The 25,735-nt window shown below is 39.1% G+C and overlaps 3 protein-coding genes across 3 annotated transcripts; all 3 read left to right on the top strand.

The window, feature by feature from the left end:
* The first annotated feature begins 366 nt into the window (after positions 1–366).
* On the top strand, positions 367–4,458 carry LOC133980971 (extracellular calcium-sensing receptor-like). The gene is made up of 11 exons (XM_062419858.1): positions 367–611; positions 910–1,104; positions 1,258–1,357; positions 1,501–1,680; positions 1,800–1,988; positions 2,112–2,669; positions 2,794–3,003; positions 3,107–3,230; positions 3,335–3,528; positions 3,661–3,942; positions 4,036–4,458. The coding sequence occupies exons 1-11, from the start codon at positions 367–369 to the stop codon at positions 4,456–4,458; spliced, it is 2,700 nt and encodes an 899-aa protein (XP_062275842.1).
* A 3,066-nt stretch (positions 4,459–7,524) lies between these two features.
* LOC133980969 (extracellular calcium-sensing receptor-like) lies at positions 7,525–15,047 on the top strand. The gene is made up of 12 exons (XM_062419857.1): positions 7,525–7,940; positions 10,929–11,186; positions 11,477–11,715; positions 11,836–11,918; positions 12,069–12,248; positions 12,372–12,560; positions 12,687–13,199; positions 13,327–13,536; positions 13,656–13,779; positions 13,884–14,077; positions 14,240–14,521; positions 14,625–15,047. Exons 1-12 carry the CDS (start codon positions 7,525–7,527, stop codon positions 15,045–15,047), a joined length of 3,111 nt encoding a protein of 1,036 aa, XP_062275841.1.
* Positions 15,048–19,057: 4,010 nt separating this feature from the next.
* LOC133980968 (extracellular calcium-sensing receptor-like) lies at positions 19,058–25,234 on the top strand. The gene is made up of 12 exons (XM_062419856.1): positions 19,058–19,223; positions 20,090–20,312; positions 20,602–20,819; positions 20,981–21,072; positions 21,488–21,667; positions 21,775–21,963; positions 22,092–22,583; positions 22,820–23,029; positions 23,150–23,273; positions 23,427–23,620; positions 24,438–24,719; positions 24,812–25,234. Exons 1-12 carry the CDS (start codon positions 19,058–19,060, stop codon positions 25,232–25,234), a joined length of 2,793 nt encoding a protein of 930 aa, XP_062275840.1.
* Positions 25,235–25,735: the final 501 nt, after the last annotated feature.

Here is a 25,735-nt window from a genome sequence, read left to right as displayed (position 1 = left end):
ACTCACATCAACAATTAATTTGGGCATAGTGGAGTGTATGTTATAGTCTAGATACCAACCAGACGTAAAAATTTACAATATGATATAAGCTTAGGTGAATCATGATTCTGTTTAATGCATTCTCCCTGCAGGATGCTGACTTGAGACTACTTTAATGGAACTTTTGTCTTTGCTAACAGGAACTGTTCAATGTTGTCTATGAGGTACCACACCATTTCCTCTGAACTTATTGCACCCCATTGGCAGGTTTGATGTGAATTATATTTTACACAAACTGAATTTGATTTGTTGCACTGTTCATGCATATTCTAACATTGAGTTAATACTAATGTGTTTATGTGTTAAATGTTCAGAACAACTGCATCCATGTCTTGGTTTCACTGGCTCTTCACTCAGTGGGTTCCCTCGCTGCTGCTTCTCAATGTGCTGGGCAGACAGACAGGGCTGCATGTGGTAAAGGCAATACTGTGTTCTCGGTGGGGTACACCGAGCAACAAGGGCCTCTCCCAGGATGGAGATGTGATTATCGGTGGTCTCCTTAATCTGTATTACGTACCCTCAGCTGTGGAGCAGGGCTTCACCAGACTGCCACATTATAAACCTTGCACTGGGTAAAACCTAATCACAACTTGTAATGTTACAGTATGTTTGGTGGTTATTATGTTGTTCATATTGTGACAGCAGATTGTCTGTGTTTTTTATATGAGGTACATTATTATTTAGAAAAAAATATATCCTGTATATCTGAGATCATACTTTATTGTACACAACACAATTGTCTCGAAAGATTTAAGCTTGCATGCATGAAATGTTTGGACCCTTTTTGAATTTATAATCCTGTCCATGATTATTTTTTATATTTAACTGATTGATATTGTAGTTAATTTCTTGCATCTCCTGTGATCTCAGTTTAGATCTACTAACATTAAAATATATGTATGCTATGACGTTTGCGGTGGATGAAATCAACCGTAACACCACCCTGCTACCAGGAGTGAAGCTGGGCTACCGTATACTTGATAGCTGTAGCCGATACCCCTGGGCTATGCAAGCTTCGCTGTCACTGGTTGGAGGAGACACAAACAGCTGCAACTTAACAGCCTCTATGTCTCAATCTGCAGCTCATGAACAACTTGGAGAGACAACAGGTAGCTATGACTCAATATACATTTGTATACAATTAAAATCTGCTTGTACAAACAACAACTGATATGCCGGTATAAAACATTGTCATTATTTAATACTATATCTAACAATATCACCAGGTGGTCAGCCTGTTCCGTTGCTCATTGGTGCTGCCACATCCTCAACAGCCATAATACAGTCAAGGATCCTGGGGCCTCTCTCTGTACCTATCGTGAGTTTCACTACCCCAGGAAATAAATTTTGATTAACCTTTTTTATACAGTCTACATTAAGCATTGACAAGATTTTCATGAAAAAAAGTATCAGTACAAGAAGAGAAAGTGTCAAAATAATAGTTTTGTGTCTTTCCCTCAGATAAGCTACTTGGCGAGCTGCCCCTGTCTTAGTGACAGGCTCAAGTTTCCTAACTTCTTCAGAACAATCCCCAGTGATACTTACCAAGCCCGAGCCATTGCACGACTAGCCATACGATTCAACTGGACTTGGATTGGGGCAGTTATAGAAAACAATGATTATGGTCAAGGGGCAATACAGGTCTGTCTTTTTGTTATGTTGTAAATTACATGAAAACATCTCTCAATTACCTTCTTTATATATAGAACAAACAGTATATATGTATGTACATATTTGTTGTTTTATTCTCCATATTTCAGATATTTCAGGAAGAAATTCAAGGGAAAGGGGTGTGTTTGGAATTCATAGAGACTTTCAGCAGAGAAACTATTGAACGTGATGTCAGATATGCAGCAAACACAATTCAAGCTTCGACTGCGAGGGTTATTCTGATTTTTTGCTGGTATATAGATGTAAAGAAACTATTTCTTGAACTGGCCAAGAGAAACGTGAGTAACTGGCATGGACATTTGTATAGACTAAGGGTTCATCATTAAACAAATCCATTTATTTTGTAAAATCAAAACGCTAGCTGTTTTTCTGTAATTTATTTCAGTGTCCTCTTACTATAGGTGACTGACAGACAATTTCTGGCCAGTGAGGCTTGGAGCACCAGCAGTGATCTTCTCCAAGATCTTACCATCTCTGTGGTGGCAAATGGAGTTCTTGGTGTGGCCATTCGAAGTTCGACTATACCTGGATTTGAAAATTATCTCAAAAGTTTACACCCAAATCATCGTCCCAATGATGAATTCTTAAGATATTTTTGGGAAAAAGAGTTTTCATGCAGTCCTGCAGCTACACAGTCACATGCAACACCTTCCTCCTCATATTCTTCTTCACCACTGAAAACAATGTTTGACTATCCATCAAATATTTCATCTTCATCCCCTGAAAAGAGGTCCCTTCAGAAAAACTCACTACCAACCTGCAATGGGACAGAGTCCCTGGAGGGCATGCAGCATGTCTTTACTGACACCTCCCAGTTAAGAGTGGCATATAATGTCTACCTTGCTGTTTATGCAGCGGCCCACGCCCTTCACAGCCTTTTTTCCTGCCCCAACAGAGATAGCCCTCTTAGAAACAACAGCTCCACCTGCTCCTCTCCAAAACATGTCACACCCATAGAGGTAAACATGGTTATCTCTGACTGATAGCTCTAGATGTTTGTTAAGATTGTAAATGAAATTTTCAAATGCTATTTTCTTTTCTTTTTTTTGTCAAACATTTCTTCAACTTTTCATGATTTCACAGCTGTTACAGCACTTGAACAAAGTGAATGTCACCACCCCACAGGGGGAAATGTTTTATTTCCAAGGGGCTGACATTCCAGCCATGTATGACCTGGTCAACTGGCAGACAACTCCTGAGGGGCCATTAAAACTGGTTTTGATTGGTCGTGTGGATGAGTTTGATCTGCACCTTAATGAGTCAGCTATTCAGTGGAGCACAGGACCCAATCAGGTCAACATATTGTCTTAAGGCTAATAACACATTAATATAAATGTCATTGCCAATTCACAAGATTGACTTGATGATATGATATATGATTTGGCTTTTTGTTTAGGTGCCAATTTCAGTGTGCAGTGAGAGCTGCCCCCCAGGTACCCGAAAGGCCAACAGGAAAGGGGAACCTGTTTGCTGCTTTGATTGTATCCCATGTGCTGAAGGAGAAATTAGTAATAAAACTGGTAAGGAGATTACTTTAAAATAATTTAAAAAACATGTTTGCAACTTAAATGTTCATCTTTCTGTTTTATTTTCCTTCTCTCCCTCCTCTGTTTCCCTCTCCTAGGTTCCCTTCACTGTGAGCGTTGTCCATCAGAGTTTTGGTCCAATGCTAACCAAACTGCCTGCATCCCACGCCAGCTGGACTTTCTTTCCTTTAATGAGACCTTGGGCATTACTCTGACTACAGCAGCTGTGTCTGGTGCTATTGTGACAATAATTGTCTTTGTGGTATTTCTTTCATACCATCAAACACCCATGGTAATAACCTAGAGCATTCAAATTTTTTCCCACATTTCTTTTTTGCATTATTTTGTCTTGGAAAATGGAAAAACTAATTGTTGTATTGCTTATGTGACCACATCTTTGCCTGTTAATCTGATTTGCGTCAAGGTACGAGCCAACAATTCAGAACTGAGCTTCCTGCTTCTTCTGTCGCTGAAACTCTGCTTCCTGTGCTCACTGGTGTTCATTGGTCGTCCATCAGTCTGGTCTTGTCAGTTCCAGCAAGCAGCATTTGGGATCAGCTTTGTACTTTGTGTTTCTTGCCTCCTGGTCAAGACCATAGTGGTTCTGGCTGTTTTCCGCTCAGCTCAGCCTGGTGCTGAAGCCTTGATGAAGTGGTTTGGTCCAGGCCAACAGAGAGGAAGTGTCTTCCTCTTCACCTGTATACAGGTGTGAATATTGTTTTATGTATTACAGTATTATATATATCAATAACTACACTTGATATTAAATAATATTGGAATATTTTTTCTTTTCATAAAGGTTATCATCTGTGTCATATGGCTATCCCTCAATCCACCTTTGCCTCGAAGTGATCTGGGTTTTCAAGGGTCAAAGGTCACCCTGGAGTGTGCCATGACCTCTGTGGTGGGCTTCTCTCTGGTTCTGGGTTACATTGGGCTGCTTGCCTGTACCTGCCTCATCTTGGCCTTTCTTGCAAGGAAACTCCCCGATAACTTTAATGAGGCCAAACTGATCACTTTCAGCATGCTGATCTTCTGTGCTGTCTGGGTGGCATTTGTCCCTGCTTATGTTAGTTCTCCTGGGAAATATGTAGTCGCTGTGGAGATTTTTGCAATCCTGGCCTCAAGCTATGGATTATTGTTCTGTATTTTTGCCCCCAAATGTTTCATCATTCTTTTGAGGCCTGAGAAAAACACTAAAAAACACCTGATGGCAAGATAGTAGTTTCTGGCTTGAATGTTAGCATAGGACGCTTTAAGATATTTGTTTGGTGGACAGTAGTAAAAGATCTATGTTGCCCCAGACAGGCACATGTGTGTTTTTTATATCACTTCCTTTCATCCAAACCAATTGTTAATGTCCTTAGTTGTATAAAGTACAAAGTTAAAAATGTCTCAGCCACACATATTGTAGTTATGGCTTTCAGAAAAAAAAGAACATTTCCGCTGTTCCAGACATTATTGAATATAAATATAATGTTGACCAATATCCATTGAAGTAAAACATACTTCAATAAAATGCTGCTCTGCTTTGTTTTGTATTAATATGCTTGATATATTTTGCAGTCATACTGTTTTGAATCCAGTGCCAACATTAAAATTAAATATTGTTCCTAATCTCAAGAAGAGTCACATTGAGTTTGTCTGAGAACAGACTATTTAAACAAAAAATAAATTCTGTTAATTTATTCATAAAAGATTATGTAGGGTTAGGGTTAGGGTTAGGTGTACCAAACCATGTAGTTTTCTTATATTACATACATACATGAATTCAAAGTAAATAATAAAGATTCTGTACTTTCACAATGGGTTATATGTCCCATTTTTCAAGTACTGCATATTTAAACAAGCATAATTGCTATTCAGAATGAATCATCACAAAAGTTAATAGAAGAAATAATCACAATCTTCTCTGAGAGATATTTAAAAATAAATCTGCAACCCATTATCCTATCAGGAGTTAATATACTCATCACTTAAAGAAGTGATGATGATGATGATGATGATGATGATGATGATGATGATGATGATGATGATGATGATGATGATGATGATGATGGTGATTACAGAGGCTGACAGCATGGAAACTATTTCGCGTTAACTGCACATTCCATATAACAACCACTAGATGGCCTTATTATACCATTTAATGATAGTCTGATACGTCTTTCTGCATCTCTCGAAAAGGCCTCTTCCTTTTTGGACTAAACGTACATCTAAAGTCCACACTTAGCTTGTGCAGCTGTGCAACATCTTTACCAAACTGCCAATTTATGTATTTGCTTTAATAGTAATTTAAAGTACTTCCCTAAGATTAATGTATAGTAACCTAGCACTGGCTGTGCACGATTAACTACTCCATAGTCTGAAATTAAGACATCAATTAATGTCAAGATAGGTTGAAGTGAGCATGTGTTCATATTAAACAATTTTTAAATAGACAACTGTAATTAATTGTCCATCACGTAGTCAACCAAAAGAAAATGTGGACAAAATCATATTATAGGACTTAGAAAGGGGATAGGAAAACATCTGACAAGCAGCGTGTGGAATTATTTTGGGTTCTTGACCATGGATGGAGAAGTCACCATCAAGATAAGGCCTTTGTAAAAGGCAGCTGCCTTACTCTTCAACGACAACAAATCTGCAGGCTCACCTGCTAGCTTACCACTCCACTGAGCCAGCGGAGGCACCACAGACAAGTGAAGCAGCACAAAGTCTATAGCCTTGTTCACACCCAGCCTCAGCAGGCCCCTTGCCAGGAGCACATAAAAAGGCCATCACTGATAAGATAGAAAGATTTAAGGATATGCAGCCCCTTGGTGTTATTTCAGGAGAAGGGTTTCAGGATCTCATTATGGAACTGGAGCAACAATATAAAATTCCCAGTTGTACCACAACCTCAGCCCACATAGTGAAGTTGTATGACATAAAGAAAACATAAAACATAAAGACTTAGAGGACAAAACACTTGCGCTGTTGTAAAACACTCATTTTACAACAGACAGGTGGATATCACTGGCCATGCCTATTTTACTTTCACAGCTCACTGTATGTCAGACTCATGGGAACTCGACAATAATGTTTTGTATACTAAGGAGCTGATTGTATTATTAATTGTATACCTCGACACAGATTGACATAGACAAACGAAAATCGGTACACATATGTACCGTGTAAAGACGCACTAAAATGTCTCTTGGACCCATACCCTCACTCCAACAGGAAGTCGGCCATTTTGAATCAAACTTGCCAATTTCGTGCCATTTTGGTGTTTTCCACGTATCGTATTTGAACGAACTCCTCCTAGGGATTTTATCTGACCGACTTCAAATTTGCACAGAATCATCTTGAGACATTGGAGATGAAAAGTTATCAAAAACTTCCTGATTAGGGATTCGGTTTGGGCGTGGCGGCACCGACAATTTCCTTCGCCATTCGATCCTTCGCCAAAAAGCAGGAAATCCTTATAACTACTACAGACATCGTCCGATCTACACCAAATTGATCACGCATGTAGAGGGTCCCGCCCTGAACACATCTATGTATCAATATTGTGACATATACACAGCGCCACCTACTGGACACAGGAAGTCAGCCTCATATGACAAACATTATCCGATTTATATGAAATTTACAGGATGTCTTCTCCACATCATACACTACAACATGACATATAATTGGTGGGTGATCTCTAGCGCCACATAGTGGACACAGGCAGGAAATCCTTATAAATCCTACAGACATCGTCCGATCTACACCAAATTAATCACGCATGTAGAGGGTCCCGCCCCTAACACGTCTATGCATCAATACTGTGTCATATACACAGCACCACCTACTGGACACAGGAAGTCAGCCTCATATGACAAACATTATCCGATTTATATGAAATTTACAGAATGTCTTCTCCACATCATACACTACAACATGACATATAATTGGTGGGTGATCTCTAGCGCCACATAGTGGACACAGGCAGGAAATCCTTATAAATCCTACAGACATCGTCCGATCTACACCAAATTAATCATTAATTAATATTGTTTTCTTATCTAGAAATCTTTTATCTTAATGTTATTTTTAATCGTTATTTCACTGAATTTATTATAGTGCATTTAATAAAAAATGTTATTGTCTAAACCACCAGCACCAATACTGGAGGTAGAAAAGGGTATCTCTAAAAGTTACGGGCTTCTCTGTAAACTGACTGACAGTTTTACCATTATTCAGCTGGGAATGCTTTGCAGAAGTGGAGATAAATGTTGATAAGGCTCTTTGGGAGATCATGCTGACCTCGCCAATTCATGGCCACCCATGGGAAAGGCTCACAAGTCCCACTAAACGCCATGCTATTTACCAAGCCAATGAGTCCACTCCCAAATACTCCCAACAAAAACAGCCTTTGTCATACTATCATCCTCAACAACAGTACCCATCACATGCACCCAGTGTACCATTTTCACAGTGTCCCTACCCAATTAATCAGCCTTCCTATCCACTGTCCATCTCCAACTCCCAGCTTTCTCCCTTCCACAGACCCTTAGACTCTAGATCCTCAAATCCCAGCCCACTGCGTCAGAACTGCTACCCCATCTCTCAGAGCAATCCTGAGGCTTTTAACAACAGAGACTTCAATATATCCTATACACAACAGAGGAGCTATGGCCAGATGCGGAACAGACCTCATCAAGATAGGCAAGGGTATAGACAAATGGAGAGGGAGTAAGAAAGGTGTTTCCACAATGGTTTCTCCTCTTCTGAAAGTCTCCCTGGCCAATCTGCCAGTGGAGGTAGAGGCCTATATTCCCCTTCTCCGGACTTTGACATAGTGTACAGCCACCTGGACTATGACTGCATTACACCCTCATTGGGATTCCCAGCTCCTGGAAACACACAACCAAAAAGCCAAAGTCAAACACAATCATAAAGCACAAACCCAAAGCAGTCATAGACCCAAAATATTTCCCTCAATGATAATGGGAACCAGTCAAACCCTGAAACCAAAGTAGCACAGTGCTCCAAATTAGGGCCTTCAACTTCCTCAGTCTGGTAGATTCCACATCCCCAGCCCATGTAAGTCCAAGTCACTGGGAGATTGGACCTCTGAGGATATATCATGCATCTTCCAGAGCAAATAGCACATTATTAGTCACAGTTTCATCACTCAACATATGAGGAAACAAAAGAGGATGGGTACCATGGGGGAAGTAACTTCCCAATCACAGTCTTGTGATCCACTTACAGAACAGCTATGTAAACAATTCCCCTCCACGTCCTACCAGTTGTCTATCCTCTCGAAGCCTAAGTCAAGTTCGTCACAACAACAGCTGTGCCTGCGAAAGACAGCAAAAGGCTCTACTGTACAGATGACTCTCTTCCACCTGCAAACTCATCCCACTTTCCGTCAGAGCCAGAGGTCTACTTTTTGCTCAGACTATAGCCCTGACCATAACCTAAAATGAGATTAAGGATCAAGTGTAATTCTTGATAATGTTCGGTTACACCAAAAGCCAGATGATCAAGGAAATAAATACTTACCATTGTCCATTCTTATATTCTCAGAGAATTCAGTTTAATTTATAGCAGTCAAATACATCTTATTCAGGGTTATTTCTAGAAAAGGATACAGTCTGTACGATATAGGTGAAACATCACATATAATCAAACGTATAATGGATCTGACAGCATGAATTCCCTGTATGAAATGTCCACTATTCAATAGTCGGTGGTCTTTCTAGTCTGGCAGTGTATTGTCAATATTCTGCTTAATGTGTTAATGTACTTGGGAACTTTGGTTCTCTCTAAATGGGTTCCTAGATTGGTTGGTTATGGTTGTTTTTTAATGTTATTATTGTAATTTTATTATAATATATTTTGTATTTTGTATAATTTAATGGAAAAAATACAGAGTGACATCCATACCTGGCAAAGAAGGGAGAGCAACAAAGCTGCAGGTTTTATTAATTGTTTCAGTGTCCATTCTTTTTTCTTTCTATTGTTGCTCATTAAAGTGTGAGCATTTACTTACCAATGCAATAAAATATTGAAATATTTGATTTCAACAAATTCTATGTTAATTTCTTGTTGTACTCAAAATGTTACATAGCAACAATGTAACATTACTACATATTTATTGAAAGTCACAAACATGGCCTCCTCTTTCCCCATATGCAACCTTATGCATAATGGGAGGTAATTGCTCATGGAATTACTGTAATAGAGCTGACAAATAATAGCACACCTGTTGCTCTGGGTATTAAATTCCCCATACTAGTTCCAGGCTAAACTGTCACACTTTGTTAAGTTTCATGGCTCAATCACAATACATGAATCTTCAGAAATATCAGAGAGACATATAAAGGCTACACTGTTAATTCTAACATGTTCATTTTACTCAAGTTTACTTCTTCAGTTATCTTAGTTAAGATTGTCAAAGATTATTGTGTGTGGTATTACACCATAACTTCAACTTAATTAACTTTGTTGTTCAATTCCATATAGCACCAAATCACAACAGAAGTTATCTCAAGGCAGTTTTCATATAGAGCAGGTCTAGACTGTACTCTTTAATTCAATTTAATGAGACCCAATTTGGCGACAGCAACAAGGAAAAGCTCCCCTTTAAGTGGAAGACACCTCAAGCAGAATTGAGCTCTAGGTGACACTCAACCAACACACTTTGGATAGTCCAAGTTCTGAACATAGAATAAGCCAAATAAGACACATACAACTTTTGGCAGATCTCACACATTATTTAACATGAACCATCCCTCCAGAATGACCGCTCTTTGAAATTCAAAGTGTAGGAAATTCAGAGTTGGGCCCTGTTTCTTGTTCAGGGATGACTGTAAGCACTGCAACTGCAACTTGGCTGGAGTCACCAGCTCCATCTTTAGCCTAAGCAAAGTAAGTTCATCAAAATAATAATATTGGAGCTAGTACCTTTATTATCACAATAATTAACCACTGATAGTAAATTCAACATTTTGGTTAAAATCTAAAAAATGTACCACGTTATTTCTACTATGGTCTACTATTTGCTTTTACAATGTAGAGTTAAGAAGCTTACCAAAACTCCTCACTTACTTATTTTAAGTGATCTTGCATCATTAGAATTATTGAAATATTATTGAATTCATAGGAAGCATACTGCAAACGCATACACACACATCACTGCTAACTTCATACACGCTAATCACTTGCTAGCATTTGATTGTTTTTCCACCATCACTCTAGAGAGGAATAATTTCAGGTAGTGTGCTCGTGTCATCAGTTTTTCTTCCTACTCAAAGGCTTTACAACTATTATAAATACTCACATCAACACTTCACTTGAGCATAGTTAGGTATATGTTATAGTCAACATACCTACCAGACGACAATTTAACGTGATTTGAGCTTAGGTGAATCATGATTCTGTTTAATGAATTTTCTCTGTGCAGGATGCTGACTTGAAACTATGATCTTACATTTGAGCACTTAATGGAACTTTTGTCTTTGGTAACAGGAACTGTTGAATGTTGTCTATGAGGTACCACACCATTTTCTCTGAACTTATTGCACCCCATTGGCAGGTTTGATGTGAATTATATTTTACAGAAACTGAATTTGTTGCACTGTTGGTTGATGCATATTCTAACATTGAGGGTCTAACACTAATGAGTTAACATGACATGTGTTAAATGTCCAGAACAGCTGCATCCATGTCTTGGTTTCACTGGCTCCTCACTCAGTGGGTTCCCTCGCTGCTGCTTCTCAATGTGCTGGGCAGACAGACAGGGCTGCATGTGGTAAAGGCAATACTGTGTTCTCGGTGGGGTACACCGAGCAACAAGGGCCTCTCCCAGGATGGAGATGTGATTATCGGTGGACTTCTTAGTCTGTTTTACATACCCTCAGCCATAGAGCAGGGCTTCACCAGACTGCCACATTATAAACCTTGCAATGGGTAAAACCTAATCACAACTTGTATTGTTACAGTATGTTTGGTGGTTATTATGTTGTTCATATTATGACAGCAGACTGTCTGTATTTTTTATCTTTTTCTTTTGTCATGGTTGAAAATTTAGTTTAAAATACAGATTTATTTTTGGAATTTGAATCTATGTAATGATAAGCTAGAAAGTCATGTAATGTTAGCATTAATAATTTATGTTGAATTTAAAATCCTGTCCGTGTCTATTTTTGAATCTTTTCACTGATTGATATTGTAGTTAATTTCTTTTTCTTCCATCTCAGTTTAGATCTACTAACATTAAAATATATGTATGCTATGACGTTTGCGGTGGATGAAATCAACCGTAACACCACCCTGCTACCAGGAGTGAAGCTGGGCTACCGTATACTTGATAGCTGTAGCCGATACCCCTGGGCTATGCAAGCTGCACTGTCACTGGTTGGAGGAGACACAAACAGCTGCAACTTAACAACCTCTATGTCTCAATCTGCAGCTCATGAACAACTTGGAGAGACAACAGGTAGCTATGACTCAATATACATTTGTATACAATTAAAATCTGCTTGTACAAACAACAACTGATATGACTGAGGTATAAAACATTGTCATTATTTAATACTATATCTAACACTATTACCAGGTGGTCAGCCTGTTCCGTTGCTCATTGGCGCTTCCACATCCTCAACAGCCATAATACAGTCTAGGATCCTGGGGCCTCTCTCTGTACCTATCGTGAGTTTCACTACCCCAGGAAATAAAACTTTGATTAACCTTTTTTATACAGTTTACAGTAAGACATTGACAAATTGTCATTAAAAAGTATGCATAAGGGAAGAGCAGTGTCAAACTAACAGTTTTGTGTCTTTCCCTCAGATAAGCTACTTGGCGAGCTGCCCCTGTCTTAGTGACAGGCTCAAGTTTCCTAACTTCTTCAGAACAATCCCCAGTGATACTTACCAAGCCCGAGCCATTGCAAGACTGGCCATACGCTTCAACTGGACTTGGATTGGGGCAGTTATAGTAAACAATGATTATGGTCAAGGGGCAATACAGGTCTGTCTTTTTGTTGTTATGTTGTAAATTTCCTGGAAAAAATCTCTCAACTACCTTCTTAAAATATGGAACAAACACTATGTATGTATGTACATATTTGTTGTTTTATTCTCTATATTTCAGACATTTCAGAAAGAGATTCGAGGGAAAGGGGTGTGTTTGGATTTCATAGAGACTGTCCACAGAGAAACTATTGTAAGTGATGCCAGACGTGCAGCAATCACAATTCAAGCTTCGACTGCGAGGGTGATCCTGATCTTTTGCTGGTATACAGATGTAAAGAAACTATTTCTTGAACTGGCCAAGAGAAACGTGAGTAACTGGCATGGACATTTGTATAGACTAAGGGTTCATCATTAAACAAATCCATGTTTAATTATGTAACGAGAAAATGCTAGCTGTTTTTCTGTAATTTATTTCAGTGTCCTCTTACTATAGGTGACTGACAGACAGTTTCTGGCCAGTGAGGCTTGGAGCACCAGCAGTGATCTTCTCCAAGATCTAACTATCTCTGAGGTGGCAAATGGAGTTCTTGGTGTGGCCATTCGAAGTTCGACTATACCTGGATTTGAAAATTATCTCAAAAATTTGCACCCAAATCATCGTCCCAATGATGAATTCCTAAGATATTTTTGGGAAAAAGAGTTTTCATGCAGCCCTGAAGCTACACAGTCACATGCAACACCTTCCTCCTCATATTCTTCTTCATCCCCTGAAAAGAGGTCCCTTCAGAAAAACTCACTACCAACCTGCAATGGGACAGAGTCCCTGGAGGGCATGCAGCATGTCTTAACTGACACCTCCCAGTTAAGAGTGGCATATAATGTCTACCTTGCTGTTTATGCAGCGGCCCACGCCCTTCACAGCCTTCTTTCCTGCCCCAACAGAGATAGCCCTCTTAGAAACAACAGCTCCACCTGCTCCTCTGCAAAACATGTCACACCCATAGAGGTAAACATGGTTATCTCTGACTGATAGCTCTAGATGTTTGTTAAGATTGTAAATGAAATTTTCAAATGCTATTTTCTTTTCTTTTCTTTTTTGTCAAACATTTCTTCAACTTTTCATGATTTCACAGCTGTTACAGCACTTGAACAAAGTGAATGTCACCACCCCACAGGGGGAAATGTTTTATTTCCAAGGGGCTGACATTCCAGCCATGTATGACCTGGTCAACTGGCAGACAACTCCTGAGGGGCCATTAAAACTGGTTTTGATTGGTCGTGTGGATGAGTTTGATCTGCACCTTAATGAGTCAGCTATTCAGTGGAGCACAGGATCCAATCAGGTAGTCAGCATAGTTGTAGTCAACATTGTGTTAAAGCTAATTACATATTTGCAGTTGAAATAAATGGTGTTGTCAATTCACAAGATTCACTTGATGATATGATTTGTTTTTTTGTTTAGGTGCCAATTTCAGTGTGCAGTGAGAGCTGCCCGCCAGGTACCCGAAAGGCCAACAGGAAAGGGGAACCTGTTTGCTGCTTTGATTGTATCCCATGTGCTGAAGGAGAGATTAGTAATAAAACTGGTAAGGAGATTATGTTGAAAGAATTTTAAAAACATGTTTGCAACATGAATTTTCATCTTTCTGTTTTATTTTCCTTCTCTCCCTCCTCTGTTTCCCTCTCCTAGGTTCCCTTCACTGTGAGCGTTGTCCATCAGAGTTTTGGTCCAATGCTAACCAAACTGCCTGCATCCCTCGCCAGCTGGACTTTCTTTCCTTTAATGAGACCTTGGGCATTACTCTGACTACAGCAGCTGTGTCTGGTGCCATCTTGACAACAGCTGTCTTTGTGGTTTTTCTTTCATACCGTCAAACACCCATGGTAATAACCCAGAGTAACGTGACAGAGCTTGTTGGATGCCTTCAGCATTCACCTCTTTTTCACATTTCTTTTTTCCATTATTTTGTCTTGGAACATGGCAAATCAAATTGTTGTATTGCTTATGTGCCCACATCTTTGCCTGTTAATCTGATTTGCGTCAAGGTACGAGCCAACAATTCAGAACTGAGCTTCCTGCTTCTTCTGTCGCTGAAACTCTGCTTCCTGTGCTCACTGGTGTTCATTGGTCGTCCATCAGTCTGGTCTTGTCAGTTCCAGCAAGCAGCATTTGGGATCAGCTTTGTACTTAGTGTTTCTTGCCTCCTGGTCAAGACCATAGTGGTTCTGGCTGTTTTCCGCTCAGCTCGACCTGGTGCGGAAGCCTTGATGAAGTGGTTTGGTCCAGGCCAACAGAGAGGAAGTGTCTTCCTCTTTACCTGTATACAGGTGTGAATATTGTTTTATCTGTTACATTATTAAATTTTGTGACATATATCAATAACTACACTTGATATTAAATAATATTGGAATCATTTCATTTTTCATAAAGGTTATCATCTGTGTCATATGGCTATCCCTCAATCCACCTGTGCCTCGAAGTGATCTGGGTTTTCAAGGGTCAAAGGTCACCCTGGAGTGTGCCATGACCTCTGTGGTGGGCTTCTCTCTGGTTCTGGGTTACATTGGGCTGCTTGCCTGTACCTGCCTCATCTTGGCCTTTCTTGCAAGGAAACTCCCCGATAACTTTAATGAGGCCAAACTGATCACTTTCAGCATGCTGATCTTCTGTGCTGTCTGGGTGGCATTTGTCCCTGCTTATGTTAGTTCTCCTGGGAAATATGTAGTCGCTGTGGAGATTTTTGCAATCCTGGCCTCAAGCTATGGATTATTGTTCTGTATTTTTGCGCCCAAATGTTTCATCATTCTTTTGAGGCCTGAGAAAAACACTAAAAAACACCTGATGGCAAGATAGTAGTTTCTGGCTTGAATGTTAGATAACTCTTCATGATATTTGTGTAGCCCTCCTCTTTAGCACAATAGCACAAGATTTAACTTGCCACAGAGAGGCACATGTGTCTATTGATCTATTAATTCCTCTCATCCAATTAAGTCAAATTGTTAATGTTCTTAGCAGCATGAAGTTAAAAATTTCTCAGCAACACATATTGTAGTTGTGGCTTTAATTGGCAACAGAATTACTATGAACATTTCTGCTGTTTTAGATGTTATTAAATGCAAATATGATGTTACTAATCAACCATTGAATTAAAATACACATTTTAATCAAGTGCTGCTAACTAAAAGTCTGACTTATTTATTTTGTGCTTGATTGTTCTGTTTTGCTGTGTGACTGTTTCTCATCCAGTGCAAACATTAAAATTAAATATTGTTCTTGATATCAAAAGGGGATCCTCCAGTTTTACTGGGAGCACACTATTTAAATACAAAATAAATTATGTTAATGTATTAATTACATATAATGTAGCATGTGTACCATACAATGCATGTTTATTATATTATATACATGCATAAATTCAAATAAAGGTTCTCTACTCTCAAAATTGTTTTTGATGTGTTAAATGTCCATAACATAATAGCTATTATATAAACAGGGTTTCAGAATGACTCATCACAATAGTTAATGTAGAAATAAAAATCTTTTCTGAGAGATATTCAAAAATCTGCAACCTATAATTCTATCAGCAGTTAATATACTCATCACTTTAAAGATGTGATCATGATGATGGTGATTATAGAGGCTGACCGCATGGACACGTTCCAAATAATGACCACTAGATGGCCATATTGTACCATTTAATGATAGTTTAATACGTCTTTCTGCATTTCTCAACAAGGTTCTTCCTTTTTGGTCTAAACAGACATCTTAAATCTGTGCTTAGCTGCTATGCAACATCTTAACACAACTGCCAATTCATGTATTTGCTTTAATAGTAATTTGCACTACTTCACTATGATTGCTGTATAGTAACCTAGTACTGGCGATTAACTACTTCATAGGACATCATTTTCTGTCAAGATGCGTTGAAGTGACCCTGTTTTTACATTAAACAATTTGTAAACAGGCAACTGTAACTGATTGTGTATCATGTAGTCAAATAAAAGAAAATGTGGAGAAAGTGGTATTGTAGGACTTAGACAGGGGACAGGGGACAGATTCATTGAAAGAATGTATGATGAAAAAAGAATGTAAATTTAAAAAAATAAATACATAAAAAATATTATATATACATATATATATATTTAACAGCTGTTCATACAGATCAACCAATGCAAGGCGGCTGACCCAAACGGTATTTCTGGACACATCCTACCACCTACCAGCGGTGCAGGTATTCAAGGACCTATTTAACCTGTCCCTCTGCCTCTGGACTGTCCCAACTGGACCACCAACCCCATCACCAAACAGCAGAAAGTGTGCATCACACAGCAGTTGTGGGGTTGATCTCCCACAGCAATGAGACAGCCTACAAGGAGGGATGACCATCCTGGAACAATGATGCCAGGACAGCCACCTCTCCCTGAACGTCTCAAAGACCATGGGGGTCATTGCGAATTACAGGAGTGGGATGGGAACAGTGATGGAGAGAGTGTTTTAGTTATATTGTTATATTGGCATGTGCCACTTATAAACAGCATGTCACTAACAGATACAATCTCTCAGACAGATCCTTTTAATAAGACACTGAGAGTTTATTTTTCATACCATGTTTTTTCAAACACACAAACACATATTGAATACAACATTTTTAAGGTCCTGCATTAAGCTGATATCACCACCTTCAAACTTTTTTTATGCATGATAATAATACATAATGCATGAAATGCAATAAAATGAAAATTGACAGATTTACAGATGAATGACCTTCTATACCTACTGTATCTAATTTGATACACATATTTTCAACAGAATTTACCATAAATAAGATACAAAATATTTACTAATTCAACATTGCATTGGTTTATCTGTGCGCTAAATGTATCTGATTGTATACATCAGGTTTTTCAGGGAAAAAAATATGATCACACTGATGATTTAGAGGTCTCTAAAACTAAAGTATCAAATGTGATTCACCTGGCATTAGGGGGTTAAAAGGACTAGTGTTAATAGGTTGTATCCATGCAAGTCACTTTCACACTGATCCCACACCTATTCCCATTAGTGAAGAGTTGTTGGTCTACTTCACTTGTGTTTCATGCCAGTCAGAGTGTATTGAGGTTAGCCCCTGACTAAAAGTCTGTGTGAAAGCCTGGTTGATTCCTGTCATTCCTTCTGTGGCCTTTGCTGTTCCACTGCCCGTGCAGAGGGGTCCCTGGGGAGCTGACTGCTTAATCATGAACAGGTTTCTGTCCATTTATTCTGTCCATTCATTTTAGTATAAAAACCTTAAACAAAACCGACAAGACTAATGCATTTTATTTTAATTAGCTGCCATAAAATCATCATGCTTCAAACCATGTTTCCTGACCACAAACAATACAATGACACTTTTAAGATTTTTATTGAATGACATTGACATCACATCGGTCCATTGTTTGAGTGACCACAACACTCAGTCTGTACCAAAATATGCATATAGCAGCTATAGTATAATCATTTATCTACTTTATGTCTATTTTTTTATTATGGCAGTATGGTAGCAATGATTTGCAAAACCTAGAAAACAAAATACAAACTTGCACACAGCCTCTCATTTCCCCTGTGCCACCTCTCTCTGTATAATGGGATATAATTGCTTGTGAAATGATGAGGTAAAGAAATTATACACCTGTGGCTCATCAGCACCTCCTCTCTTTAACCACCCAGAATTAAGTGTGATGCAACTTAGTCCTTTGAGATGGCAATGATTGCACCTTAGTGTGGACACTTAGATTAACATAGAATAATACAAAGAGAGTTATAATGAGATTAATACAAATGTCAGATTTACAAAGATATCAGTATTTGTTTTGTATGTTGTATATTGGAAATAAGGATCCAGTTTATGCAGTTTTGCATTGTTGCATCTTGTAGGTGAAACAAGAAAAGAATAGTACAAAGGAAGTACCAAAGAAGTACATAGATATACCAGTGAAAAAAGAAATCTGTAGCTGTATTTGTCCTGCATGATGTACAACAAGTCATTGTTGACTTTTTAATTGCGATCGTCCATAGTCGCAGTTATATGTTCATATAAAACATGGTCATTTAGTAATATGAGCCTGGAAGTAACTAAAATGGAGCCTGTTCTTCCAGTTCATTAGAATGATCTTTGCCTAAGCTGAAGGGAGAAGGGGATGTTGAGGCCAAGAATCTCTTTCAAGTGTGAGATATTATGTTGCCAAATGTTTCAGTACCTATACATTGCCATAATGTGTGTTGATAACATTTCTTATTAGGTCACCTTGAACAGAACAAAGAGTCAAGTAATCCCATGGTGCACCCCTCCATCATCATTGTATCACTAGGGTGAGAGGTGCTTAAAACAATTTGTTAAACCATCTGAAGCCCATAGCTTGTCAGATAAGAAGACAGCTATGTGTTCAAGAGAGGAGGTTGTTGACAAATGCCTTCTAAGGATCAGACCTTGTGAGACTTGGTGTCCCCCTCCAAGTCTGTCTTGTAGAGGTCGATGGATGTCACCATGACTGTGACAATCCAAGGACAGATGACCAACACAGGCCTATTCCAGTCTTGTATGAGCGATAGCTCGTTTTAAAGGCTAGATAAGCTAAGACCTAGTATCTGAGGCGCAGATTTCTTTTTTGCTTCTAACTAAACTGATGAAACAGCATATAAGGCCATGACCTTCTTTTGGATGGTGAGGTGTCTCAATCTTGCTGTCTCCATCATATGTGCGAGGGGAGATGATAGGCTGCCTGTGTTGCCATCTGCCATGTTGGGGCAAGATGCAAATTTGATGCTCAAGCTCTGGTCATGGTGGATGTGCTTTGGCAAAGCCATGAACCGCTCCACAGACTAGGATGCCACAGCTGACCTCAGTCTTTTTGGACACCAACTGGCACAGCAAAGCTATCACTTCCCCTTCCCTCCCTTCAACGTTCTTCACCCACCCCATAGAGGGCCCATTTGAAGAAGTGAACCTTATCTTTGAGGCCCTAGTTGGCCACAGAATGGGCCAGGTTCTCAGTAATTGAACCCCTGTTTCTAGGAGCTGATAGGAGTATGGTTGGACCTGTTGTCCTAGGCCCATGGAATTGCATGTTTTTTTCTCAGGGGCTCAAGGTCTAGGTCCTGGCCCCTGTGAGGGCCTAGTTATGACTAGTCTGTGGCAAGCAATCTATAGGGAGCCCATGCTCCATCGGTTAGGGCAGCGTTTTCCTATCAGGGAGTGTTTCATAATATGCTGTTATTTGAGACAGCTGAATCATGCCATCTTGTTTTCTAATGTGCACATGTGGACCACATCTGCATGCACACATTGCTGATTGTGGAATGTATAGAAACAAATCCCCTGTCTACATGTAACTATGTCAGAATCTGTACTGATTTATAAACAAACCTTTAGGGCTTGTCTAAATCTATTATTGTTTGACCCTGCATTCAGAGTGATTTGGATTTGGTACAGTGTCAATCTGTTAACTGTCATTCCTCCATGGGCTGTACAGCTGTTATAAATAGCCAGAACAACATCTATGTTGTGCATAGTAGGAGGCGGGGTATGTCATAGTGTAGCTACCCTGTCAGTTTTTAAAGCAAGTTGTGTCTGTTGTAAAATACAACTTGATATTACAATTTGTTGGCTTTACAGGTGAATATCATATGGCTGCAATATTATTTTTCTCCTATTGCATTAAAAAAATAGTTGATCTAATTTGACTTTTTATTGCAGGAACACTTTAGAGCTATTGAATTTATTGTATCTCTGATTTATGTATATTTTGCCAATGAGAAACCAGTTATCTAACTGAATATACTGCACATATTTTAAGTGCACATAATTTCTGCATCCATGTCTTGGTCCTCCTGGCTCTTCACTCTGTGGCCCTCTTCAGCCCTGTCCCTGCTCCTTGTGGGGCTTGTGGGCAGACAGCTGGGGCTCAGGGTGGGACTGCAGGTAGTTCAGACACTGACTTGTTCTCGGTGGGGTACACCAAATAACCAGGGTCTGTTCCAGGATGGGAATGTAGTTATTGGCGGGCTCTTTAATCTTCATTACCAAACTCCAGTAATAGACCATGACTTCACTCAGCTGCCACACTACACATCTTGCACTGGGTAAAACTCTGATCTGCGTTGATTACTGTGATTACTGTATGACACATGCATATGTATATTTAACAAACATAGAAATAATTAGCTGTATATTCTCTATTCCATATGCTGCTAACTACTGGTTCACATGCTCATTTTACTTGTCAAGAATATGTTGTTATAAATGCTTATCTAAAAAATGATGCAAAATGATTATGTATATTATTTGCAGCATATTGTATATTAGTGGCTTCACAATCAATACAATATTTTGACTGATGTTTCTCTGATTCTTTCTCTCTTTTGGTCTCAGTTTAGAACATCTTCCATTACAGTATATATATGCGATGGTGTTTGCGTTGGAGGAAATCAATCAAAACCCAACCCTGCTACCAGGTATTAGCCTTGGTTACCATATTCGTGATAGCTGTGCCCTACACCCTTGGGCTACACAGGCAGCACTGTCACTAGTTGGTGGAGACAGCAACAGCTGTAATTCAGCAGCACCCCCAGAAATCAGAGAGAGGAGAGGTAATAAACCTTGCATTCACATGCACCTGATGGGTATCTTTTCTCCATTTATAACAACTGAAGGAAATGCTTACAGCATAAACACTGTGGTGTTGTGTTTAAAGCAGAACAAGGAACTATTTTCATATAACAAATGAATTTATTTCTTGTAATGTCATCAGGTGATCGGCCTGTTCCTTTGATCATTGGTGGTGCCTCATCCATAACAGCTCAAATACTCTCCAGAGCCCTGGGGCCACTCTCTGTACCTTTAGTGAGTTATATTGAACTCCATTTTTTTATTGGCGTATATTTTGAATTCACATATATAACAAATTTAAATGATCAGGAGGAATTAAAACCATTTATAATATTAAAAGCCAAATGAAAATCTTAATTTTCACTTATATTGTTAAATTATGTTTTATGTTGTTTTTTAAAATTTGTGAAACACTATTTGAGGAATTTTGATGCATAAATAGTGGCCCATTTATGTTTTCTCCTCATTTTCCGCTTTCTATTAACAAGAAGGATGTTGAAAAAAGGACTCCAATTAACTTTACCGTAAACTGCTGCCAACACAGTATTCTTATATAAAACAAACCTTGGTTCAAAATGAGATTACACTAATCTTTATTTGTATTTGTAATTCAAAATAATTATATTTGTATGAGTTTTTTTTCTTTTAGATGAGCTACCAGTCTAGCTGCCCCTGTCTGAGTGACAGGCGACAATTTCCTAACTTCTTCAGGACCATCCCCAGTGACATTTACCAAGCCCGTGCCATGGCACAGCTTGCTGTACGTTTCAACTGGACCTGGATTGGAGCAGTAATAGCCAACAATGATTATGGCCATGTGGCAATAAAGGTGTTTTCATAAGTTGTCACATTAGCATTAGAAGAAATGTTATGGCATCAATACAAAAATCTACATAAAAATGAAATTTTTATACTTTCATTGTTCAACTGTATTAGGTTTTTCAGGAGGAGACTCAGGGAGCAGGGGTGTGTCTGGCATTTGTAGAGACTCTGCAAAGGGAAAAAATTGTGAGTGGTGCCAGGCGAGCAGCATTAACAATTCAGGCCTCAACGGCAAGGGTGATTCTGATCTTTACCTGGTATACAGATGTGAGGGAACTCTTTCTGCAACTGGCCAAAATAAATGTGAGTACCTGAAATACAATTGTATATAAAATCTAGTAAATAATGACAGTGCTTAAAAAATGAAATAAATAAAACCTTTATCTTTATTATTTACAATTATCTTGATTGTGTCCTTTTGCTGTCACAAGGTGACTGACAGACAGTTTCTGGCCAGTGAAGCTTGGAGCACCAGCGGTGATCTTCTCCAGAATCTTGCCACCTCTAAAGTGGCAAATGGTGTTCTTGGTGTGGCCATTCGAAGTTCAGCTATACCAGGATTTGGAAATTATCTTAGAAGTTTGAACCCATCTCGCCGTCTTGACGATGAGTTCTTAAGAGAGTTCTGGGAAAAGGAATTTCTGTGTAGTCCTGGGGCTTTACATGCCTCTTCATCACCAACTCGTGCAAATGGTTTGCTTCAAAAGGTTTCTCTACCGATCTGCAGAGGAACAGAGTCCCTAGAGACGGTGCAGAATCTATTTACTGACATCTCCCAGCTAAGGGTGACATATAATGTCTACCTTGCCGTTTATGCTGCAGCGCACGCTCTCCACAGCCTTCTCTCATGCCCCAACACAGACAGCCCTCTAAGAAACAACAGTTCCACCTGCTACTTTCCCAAACATATCAAACCAATTGAGGTAAACACAATTATGTTTATTTCAACACAACCATGAGATTTATTTGACACTTTACATCCTGATCGATATTTTTGATGGCGACATTAAGCCATCAAAAATATGGTTTAATGTCATATTTGAATGTCAAATTCTATATGACATTCTATTTGTCATATAGAAACTTTTGTGCTGATACTGTAAATGTGCTTTTAAGCAATTAAGGCATTTACAATTTCTACATTTTGATGGTCTCACAGCTGTTGCAGCAGTTGGAAAACATAAACTTCACCACTCCACAAGGGGAAATGTTTTATTTCCAAGGGGCTGACATTCCAGCAAAGTATGACCTGGTCAACTGGCAGACAACTCCTGAGGGGCTACTCAAACTAGTTTTGATTGGTCGTGTGGATGGGTTTAATCTACACCTTAACGAATCAGTTATTCAGTGGAGCACAGGATCTAGTCAGGTGGTTAAAAATGAAGAATTCTGATTCAGGCCCATGCCAAAATTTCTACTGAATTAAATACTTACACAAGATTCACAAGATATTATGTACTTGATCACATGGTTTGACTTGATGTTTTAGGTGCCTACTTCCGTATGCAGTGAGAGCTGTCCCCCAGGTACCCGAATGGCCAACAGGAAAGGGGAACCTGTCTGCTGCTTTGACTGTATCCTGTGTGCTGAAGGGGAAATAAGCAATAAATCAGGTGAGGAAACTGCAACATATAATGTTCAGTCAGCACTGCAATAGCAGCACAACATGCAGTAACTGTTACTGTGTGTAATGATTTAAGCTTATCTAGATTTTTCCAATTTGTGTTTCTTCCTAATTTGCTTTTTTGTTTATCTCAATCTCTCAGCTTCCCACCACTGTGAGCGTTGTCCCCCTGAGTTCTGGTCCAATGCTAACCGAACTGCCTGCATCTCTCGCCAGCTGGACTTTCTTTCCTTTAATGAGACATTGGGCATTACTCTCACGACAGTAGCTGTGTCTGGTACCATGGTGACAACAGCTGTGTTTGTGGTTTTTCTTTATTACCTTCAAACACCTGTGGTAAGAACCCAGAGAAATCTACACCTTCTACAAATTATTCTTTGTTTTTAGTTGGTACATGTATGTACTGTTCTACTTTCTTCAAGGCAAAATTATTGCCTTGCCTACTGTATAATATCACATCTAAACTTCTACAGCCATGCTAGCAGTGTGGTGAGGTTAAACTTATGCACTGTGGTGCTTTTAGCTAAATGCAGATGTCAGCATACAAGCATGCACCCAGTGATCATGCTACCATACTGATGTTCAGCAGGTAAAAGGTTTACAATTTTCAGCAGGAAACACAAAGTATAGCTAGAGGCTAAGGGGAATACTATCGGTTTTGCAAGTAATTGGTCATAAACCAAAGTATTGGAGAAATTCCAATTTGGGCCCAATGATAGTGCTACAAATTTCATGGCAATCCACCAAACTGATAGCGTTGAGATATAGTATGTCACTCAAAACCACAAATGTCAAACTCATGGTGGTGGTAGAAGAAAAGTCAGAGGATCATCAAAGTTATTATCATTGGAGGACCATGGAAGTATGAACCAAATTTTGTGCCAGTCCATCGAGTAAATGTTGAGATATTTTGAAAGGATAAGTGAAAGGTTTTATGTGCTAGTGGATAAGTCAGAGAATTGGCAAAGTTATGATATCCCATCTGAATGCTGAGTTATTTCTATCTGGACCAAAGTAGTGGACTGCCAGACAGAACAGCAGTGTCATTTTTTGAACCACCCTGCTAGCTTGGCTGGACAAATTGTTTAAAATATCAGTCAATATCAATCAACCAATCATTGACTGTTCATGTGTTTGCTTTCTCTGATTGAAGGTTCGAGCCAACAATTCAGAATTAAGCTTCCTGCTTCTTCTGTCGCTGAAACTCTGCTTCCTGTGCTCACTGGTGTTCATTGGTCGTCCTTCATTCTGGTCTTGTCGGTTCCAGCAAGCAGCATTTGGGATCAGTTTTGTACTTTGTGTTTCTTGCCTCCAAGTTAAGACCATAGTGGTTCTGGCAGCTTTCCGCTCAGCTCGGCCTGGTGCCGAAGCCTTGATGAAGTGGTTTGGTCCAGGCCAACAGAGAGGAAGTGTCTTCCTCTTTACCTGTGTACAGGTCAGGGTTGCAAATGCACCTCTTTCATGATAAAATTATTATTACAGTATGTTATATTAACCTGACATTGTGCAATGCTTTTTTTCATCCAGATTTTCATCTGTATCATTTGGCTATCCCTCAATCCCCCAGTGCCTCAACCAAACTTGGCTGTCCCAGGGTTAAAGGTTACCCTGGAGTGTGCCATGACCTCTGTGGTGGGCTTCTCTCTGGTTCTGGGTTACATTGGGCTGCTGGCCTGCACCTGCCTCATCTTGGCCTTTCTTGCAAGAAAGCTCCCTGATAACTTCAATGAGGCTAAACTGATCACTTTCAGCATGCTGATCTTCTGTGCTGTCTGGGTGGCATTTGTCCCTGCTTACGTTAGTTCTCCTGGGAAATATGCAGTTGCTGTGGAGATTTTTGCAATTCTGGCCTCTAGCTATGGTTTACTGTTCTGTATTTTTGCTCCAAAGTGTTTCATCATTCTTTTGAGGCCTGAGAAAAATACTAAAAAACACTTGATGGCCAGGTAGCACTGATAAATTAAGAATGCATACTGTGACTTGGTAGATGTGAATGAGAGTGATATTAATTAAATAGCGACTTAAGGCCATCTAAGTTATCATTTCCTTACACTTTCCTCCATCTTTATCACAGTACTGTGTCTTAAAAACAGTCTGTTTGATTTACTTAAAGTGTGACATTTCTTTTGATACCATACAGTGCATATCGTTTTTTGACCATATAATGTCAACTATATTCAATTAGACCACTGAATAGTTTGTGTTATACTGTATGGAAAAATTGCATTTTATATATTTTCCAACGAATTAAAAATGATAACATACATCTGTTTTTCTTCAATATTTACTAATATTACCAATGTTACAAACCATCTGTACCATCATAAGAATAATTAATAAACTTACATAAAAGCAAGTAAGGTTGTATTTTTGTTTTGCTATTCTACTGTTTTATTGACACCACAGACTCTGGCATGAATCTTGATTTGAGTTTCGAGAGAATGAAAGTTC

Source organism: Scomber scombrus, chromosome 5 (genome assembly GCF_963691925.1).
Source record: "Scomber scombrus chromosome 5, fScoSco1.1, whole genome shotgun sequence".
NCBI classification, from domain to species: Eukaryota; Metazoa; Chordata; class Actinopteri; order Scombriformes; family Scombridae; genus Scomber; species Scomber scombrus.
The sequence above is the reverse complement of the archived record's forward strand: the minus strand, read 5'-3'. Positions and strand labels throughout refer to the sequence as shown.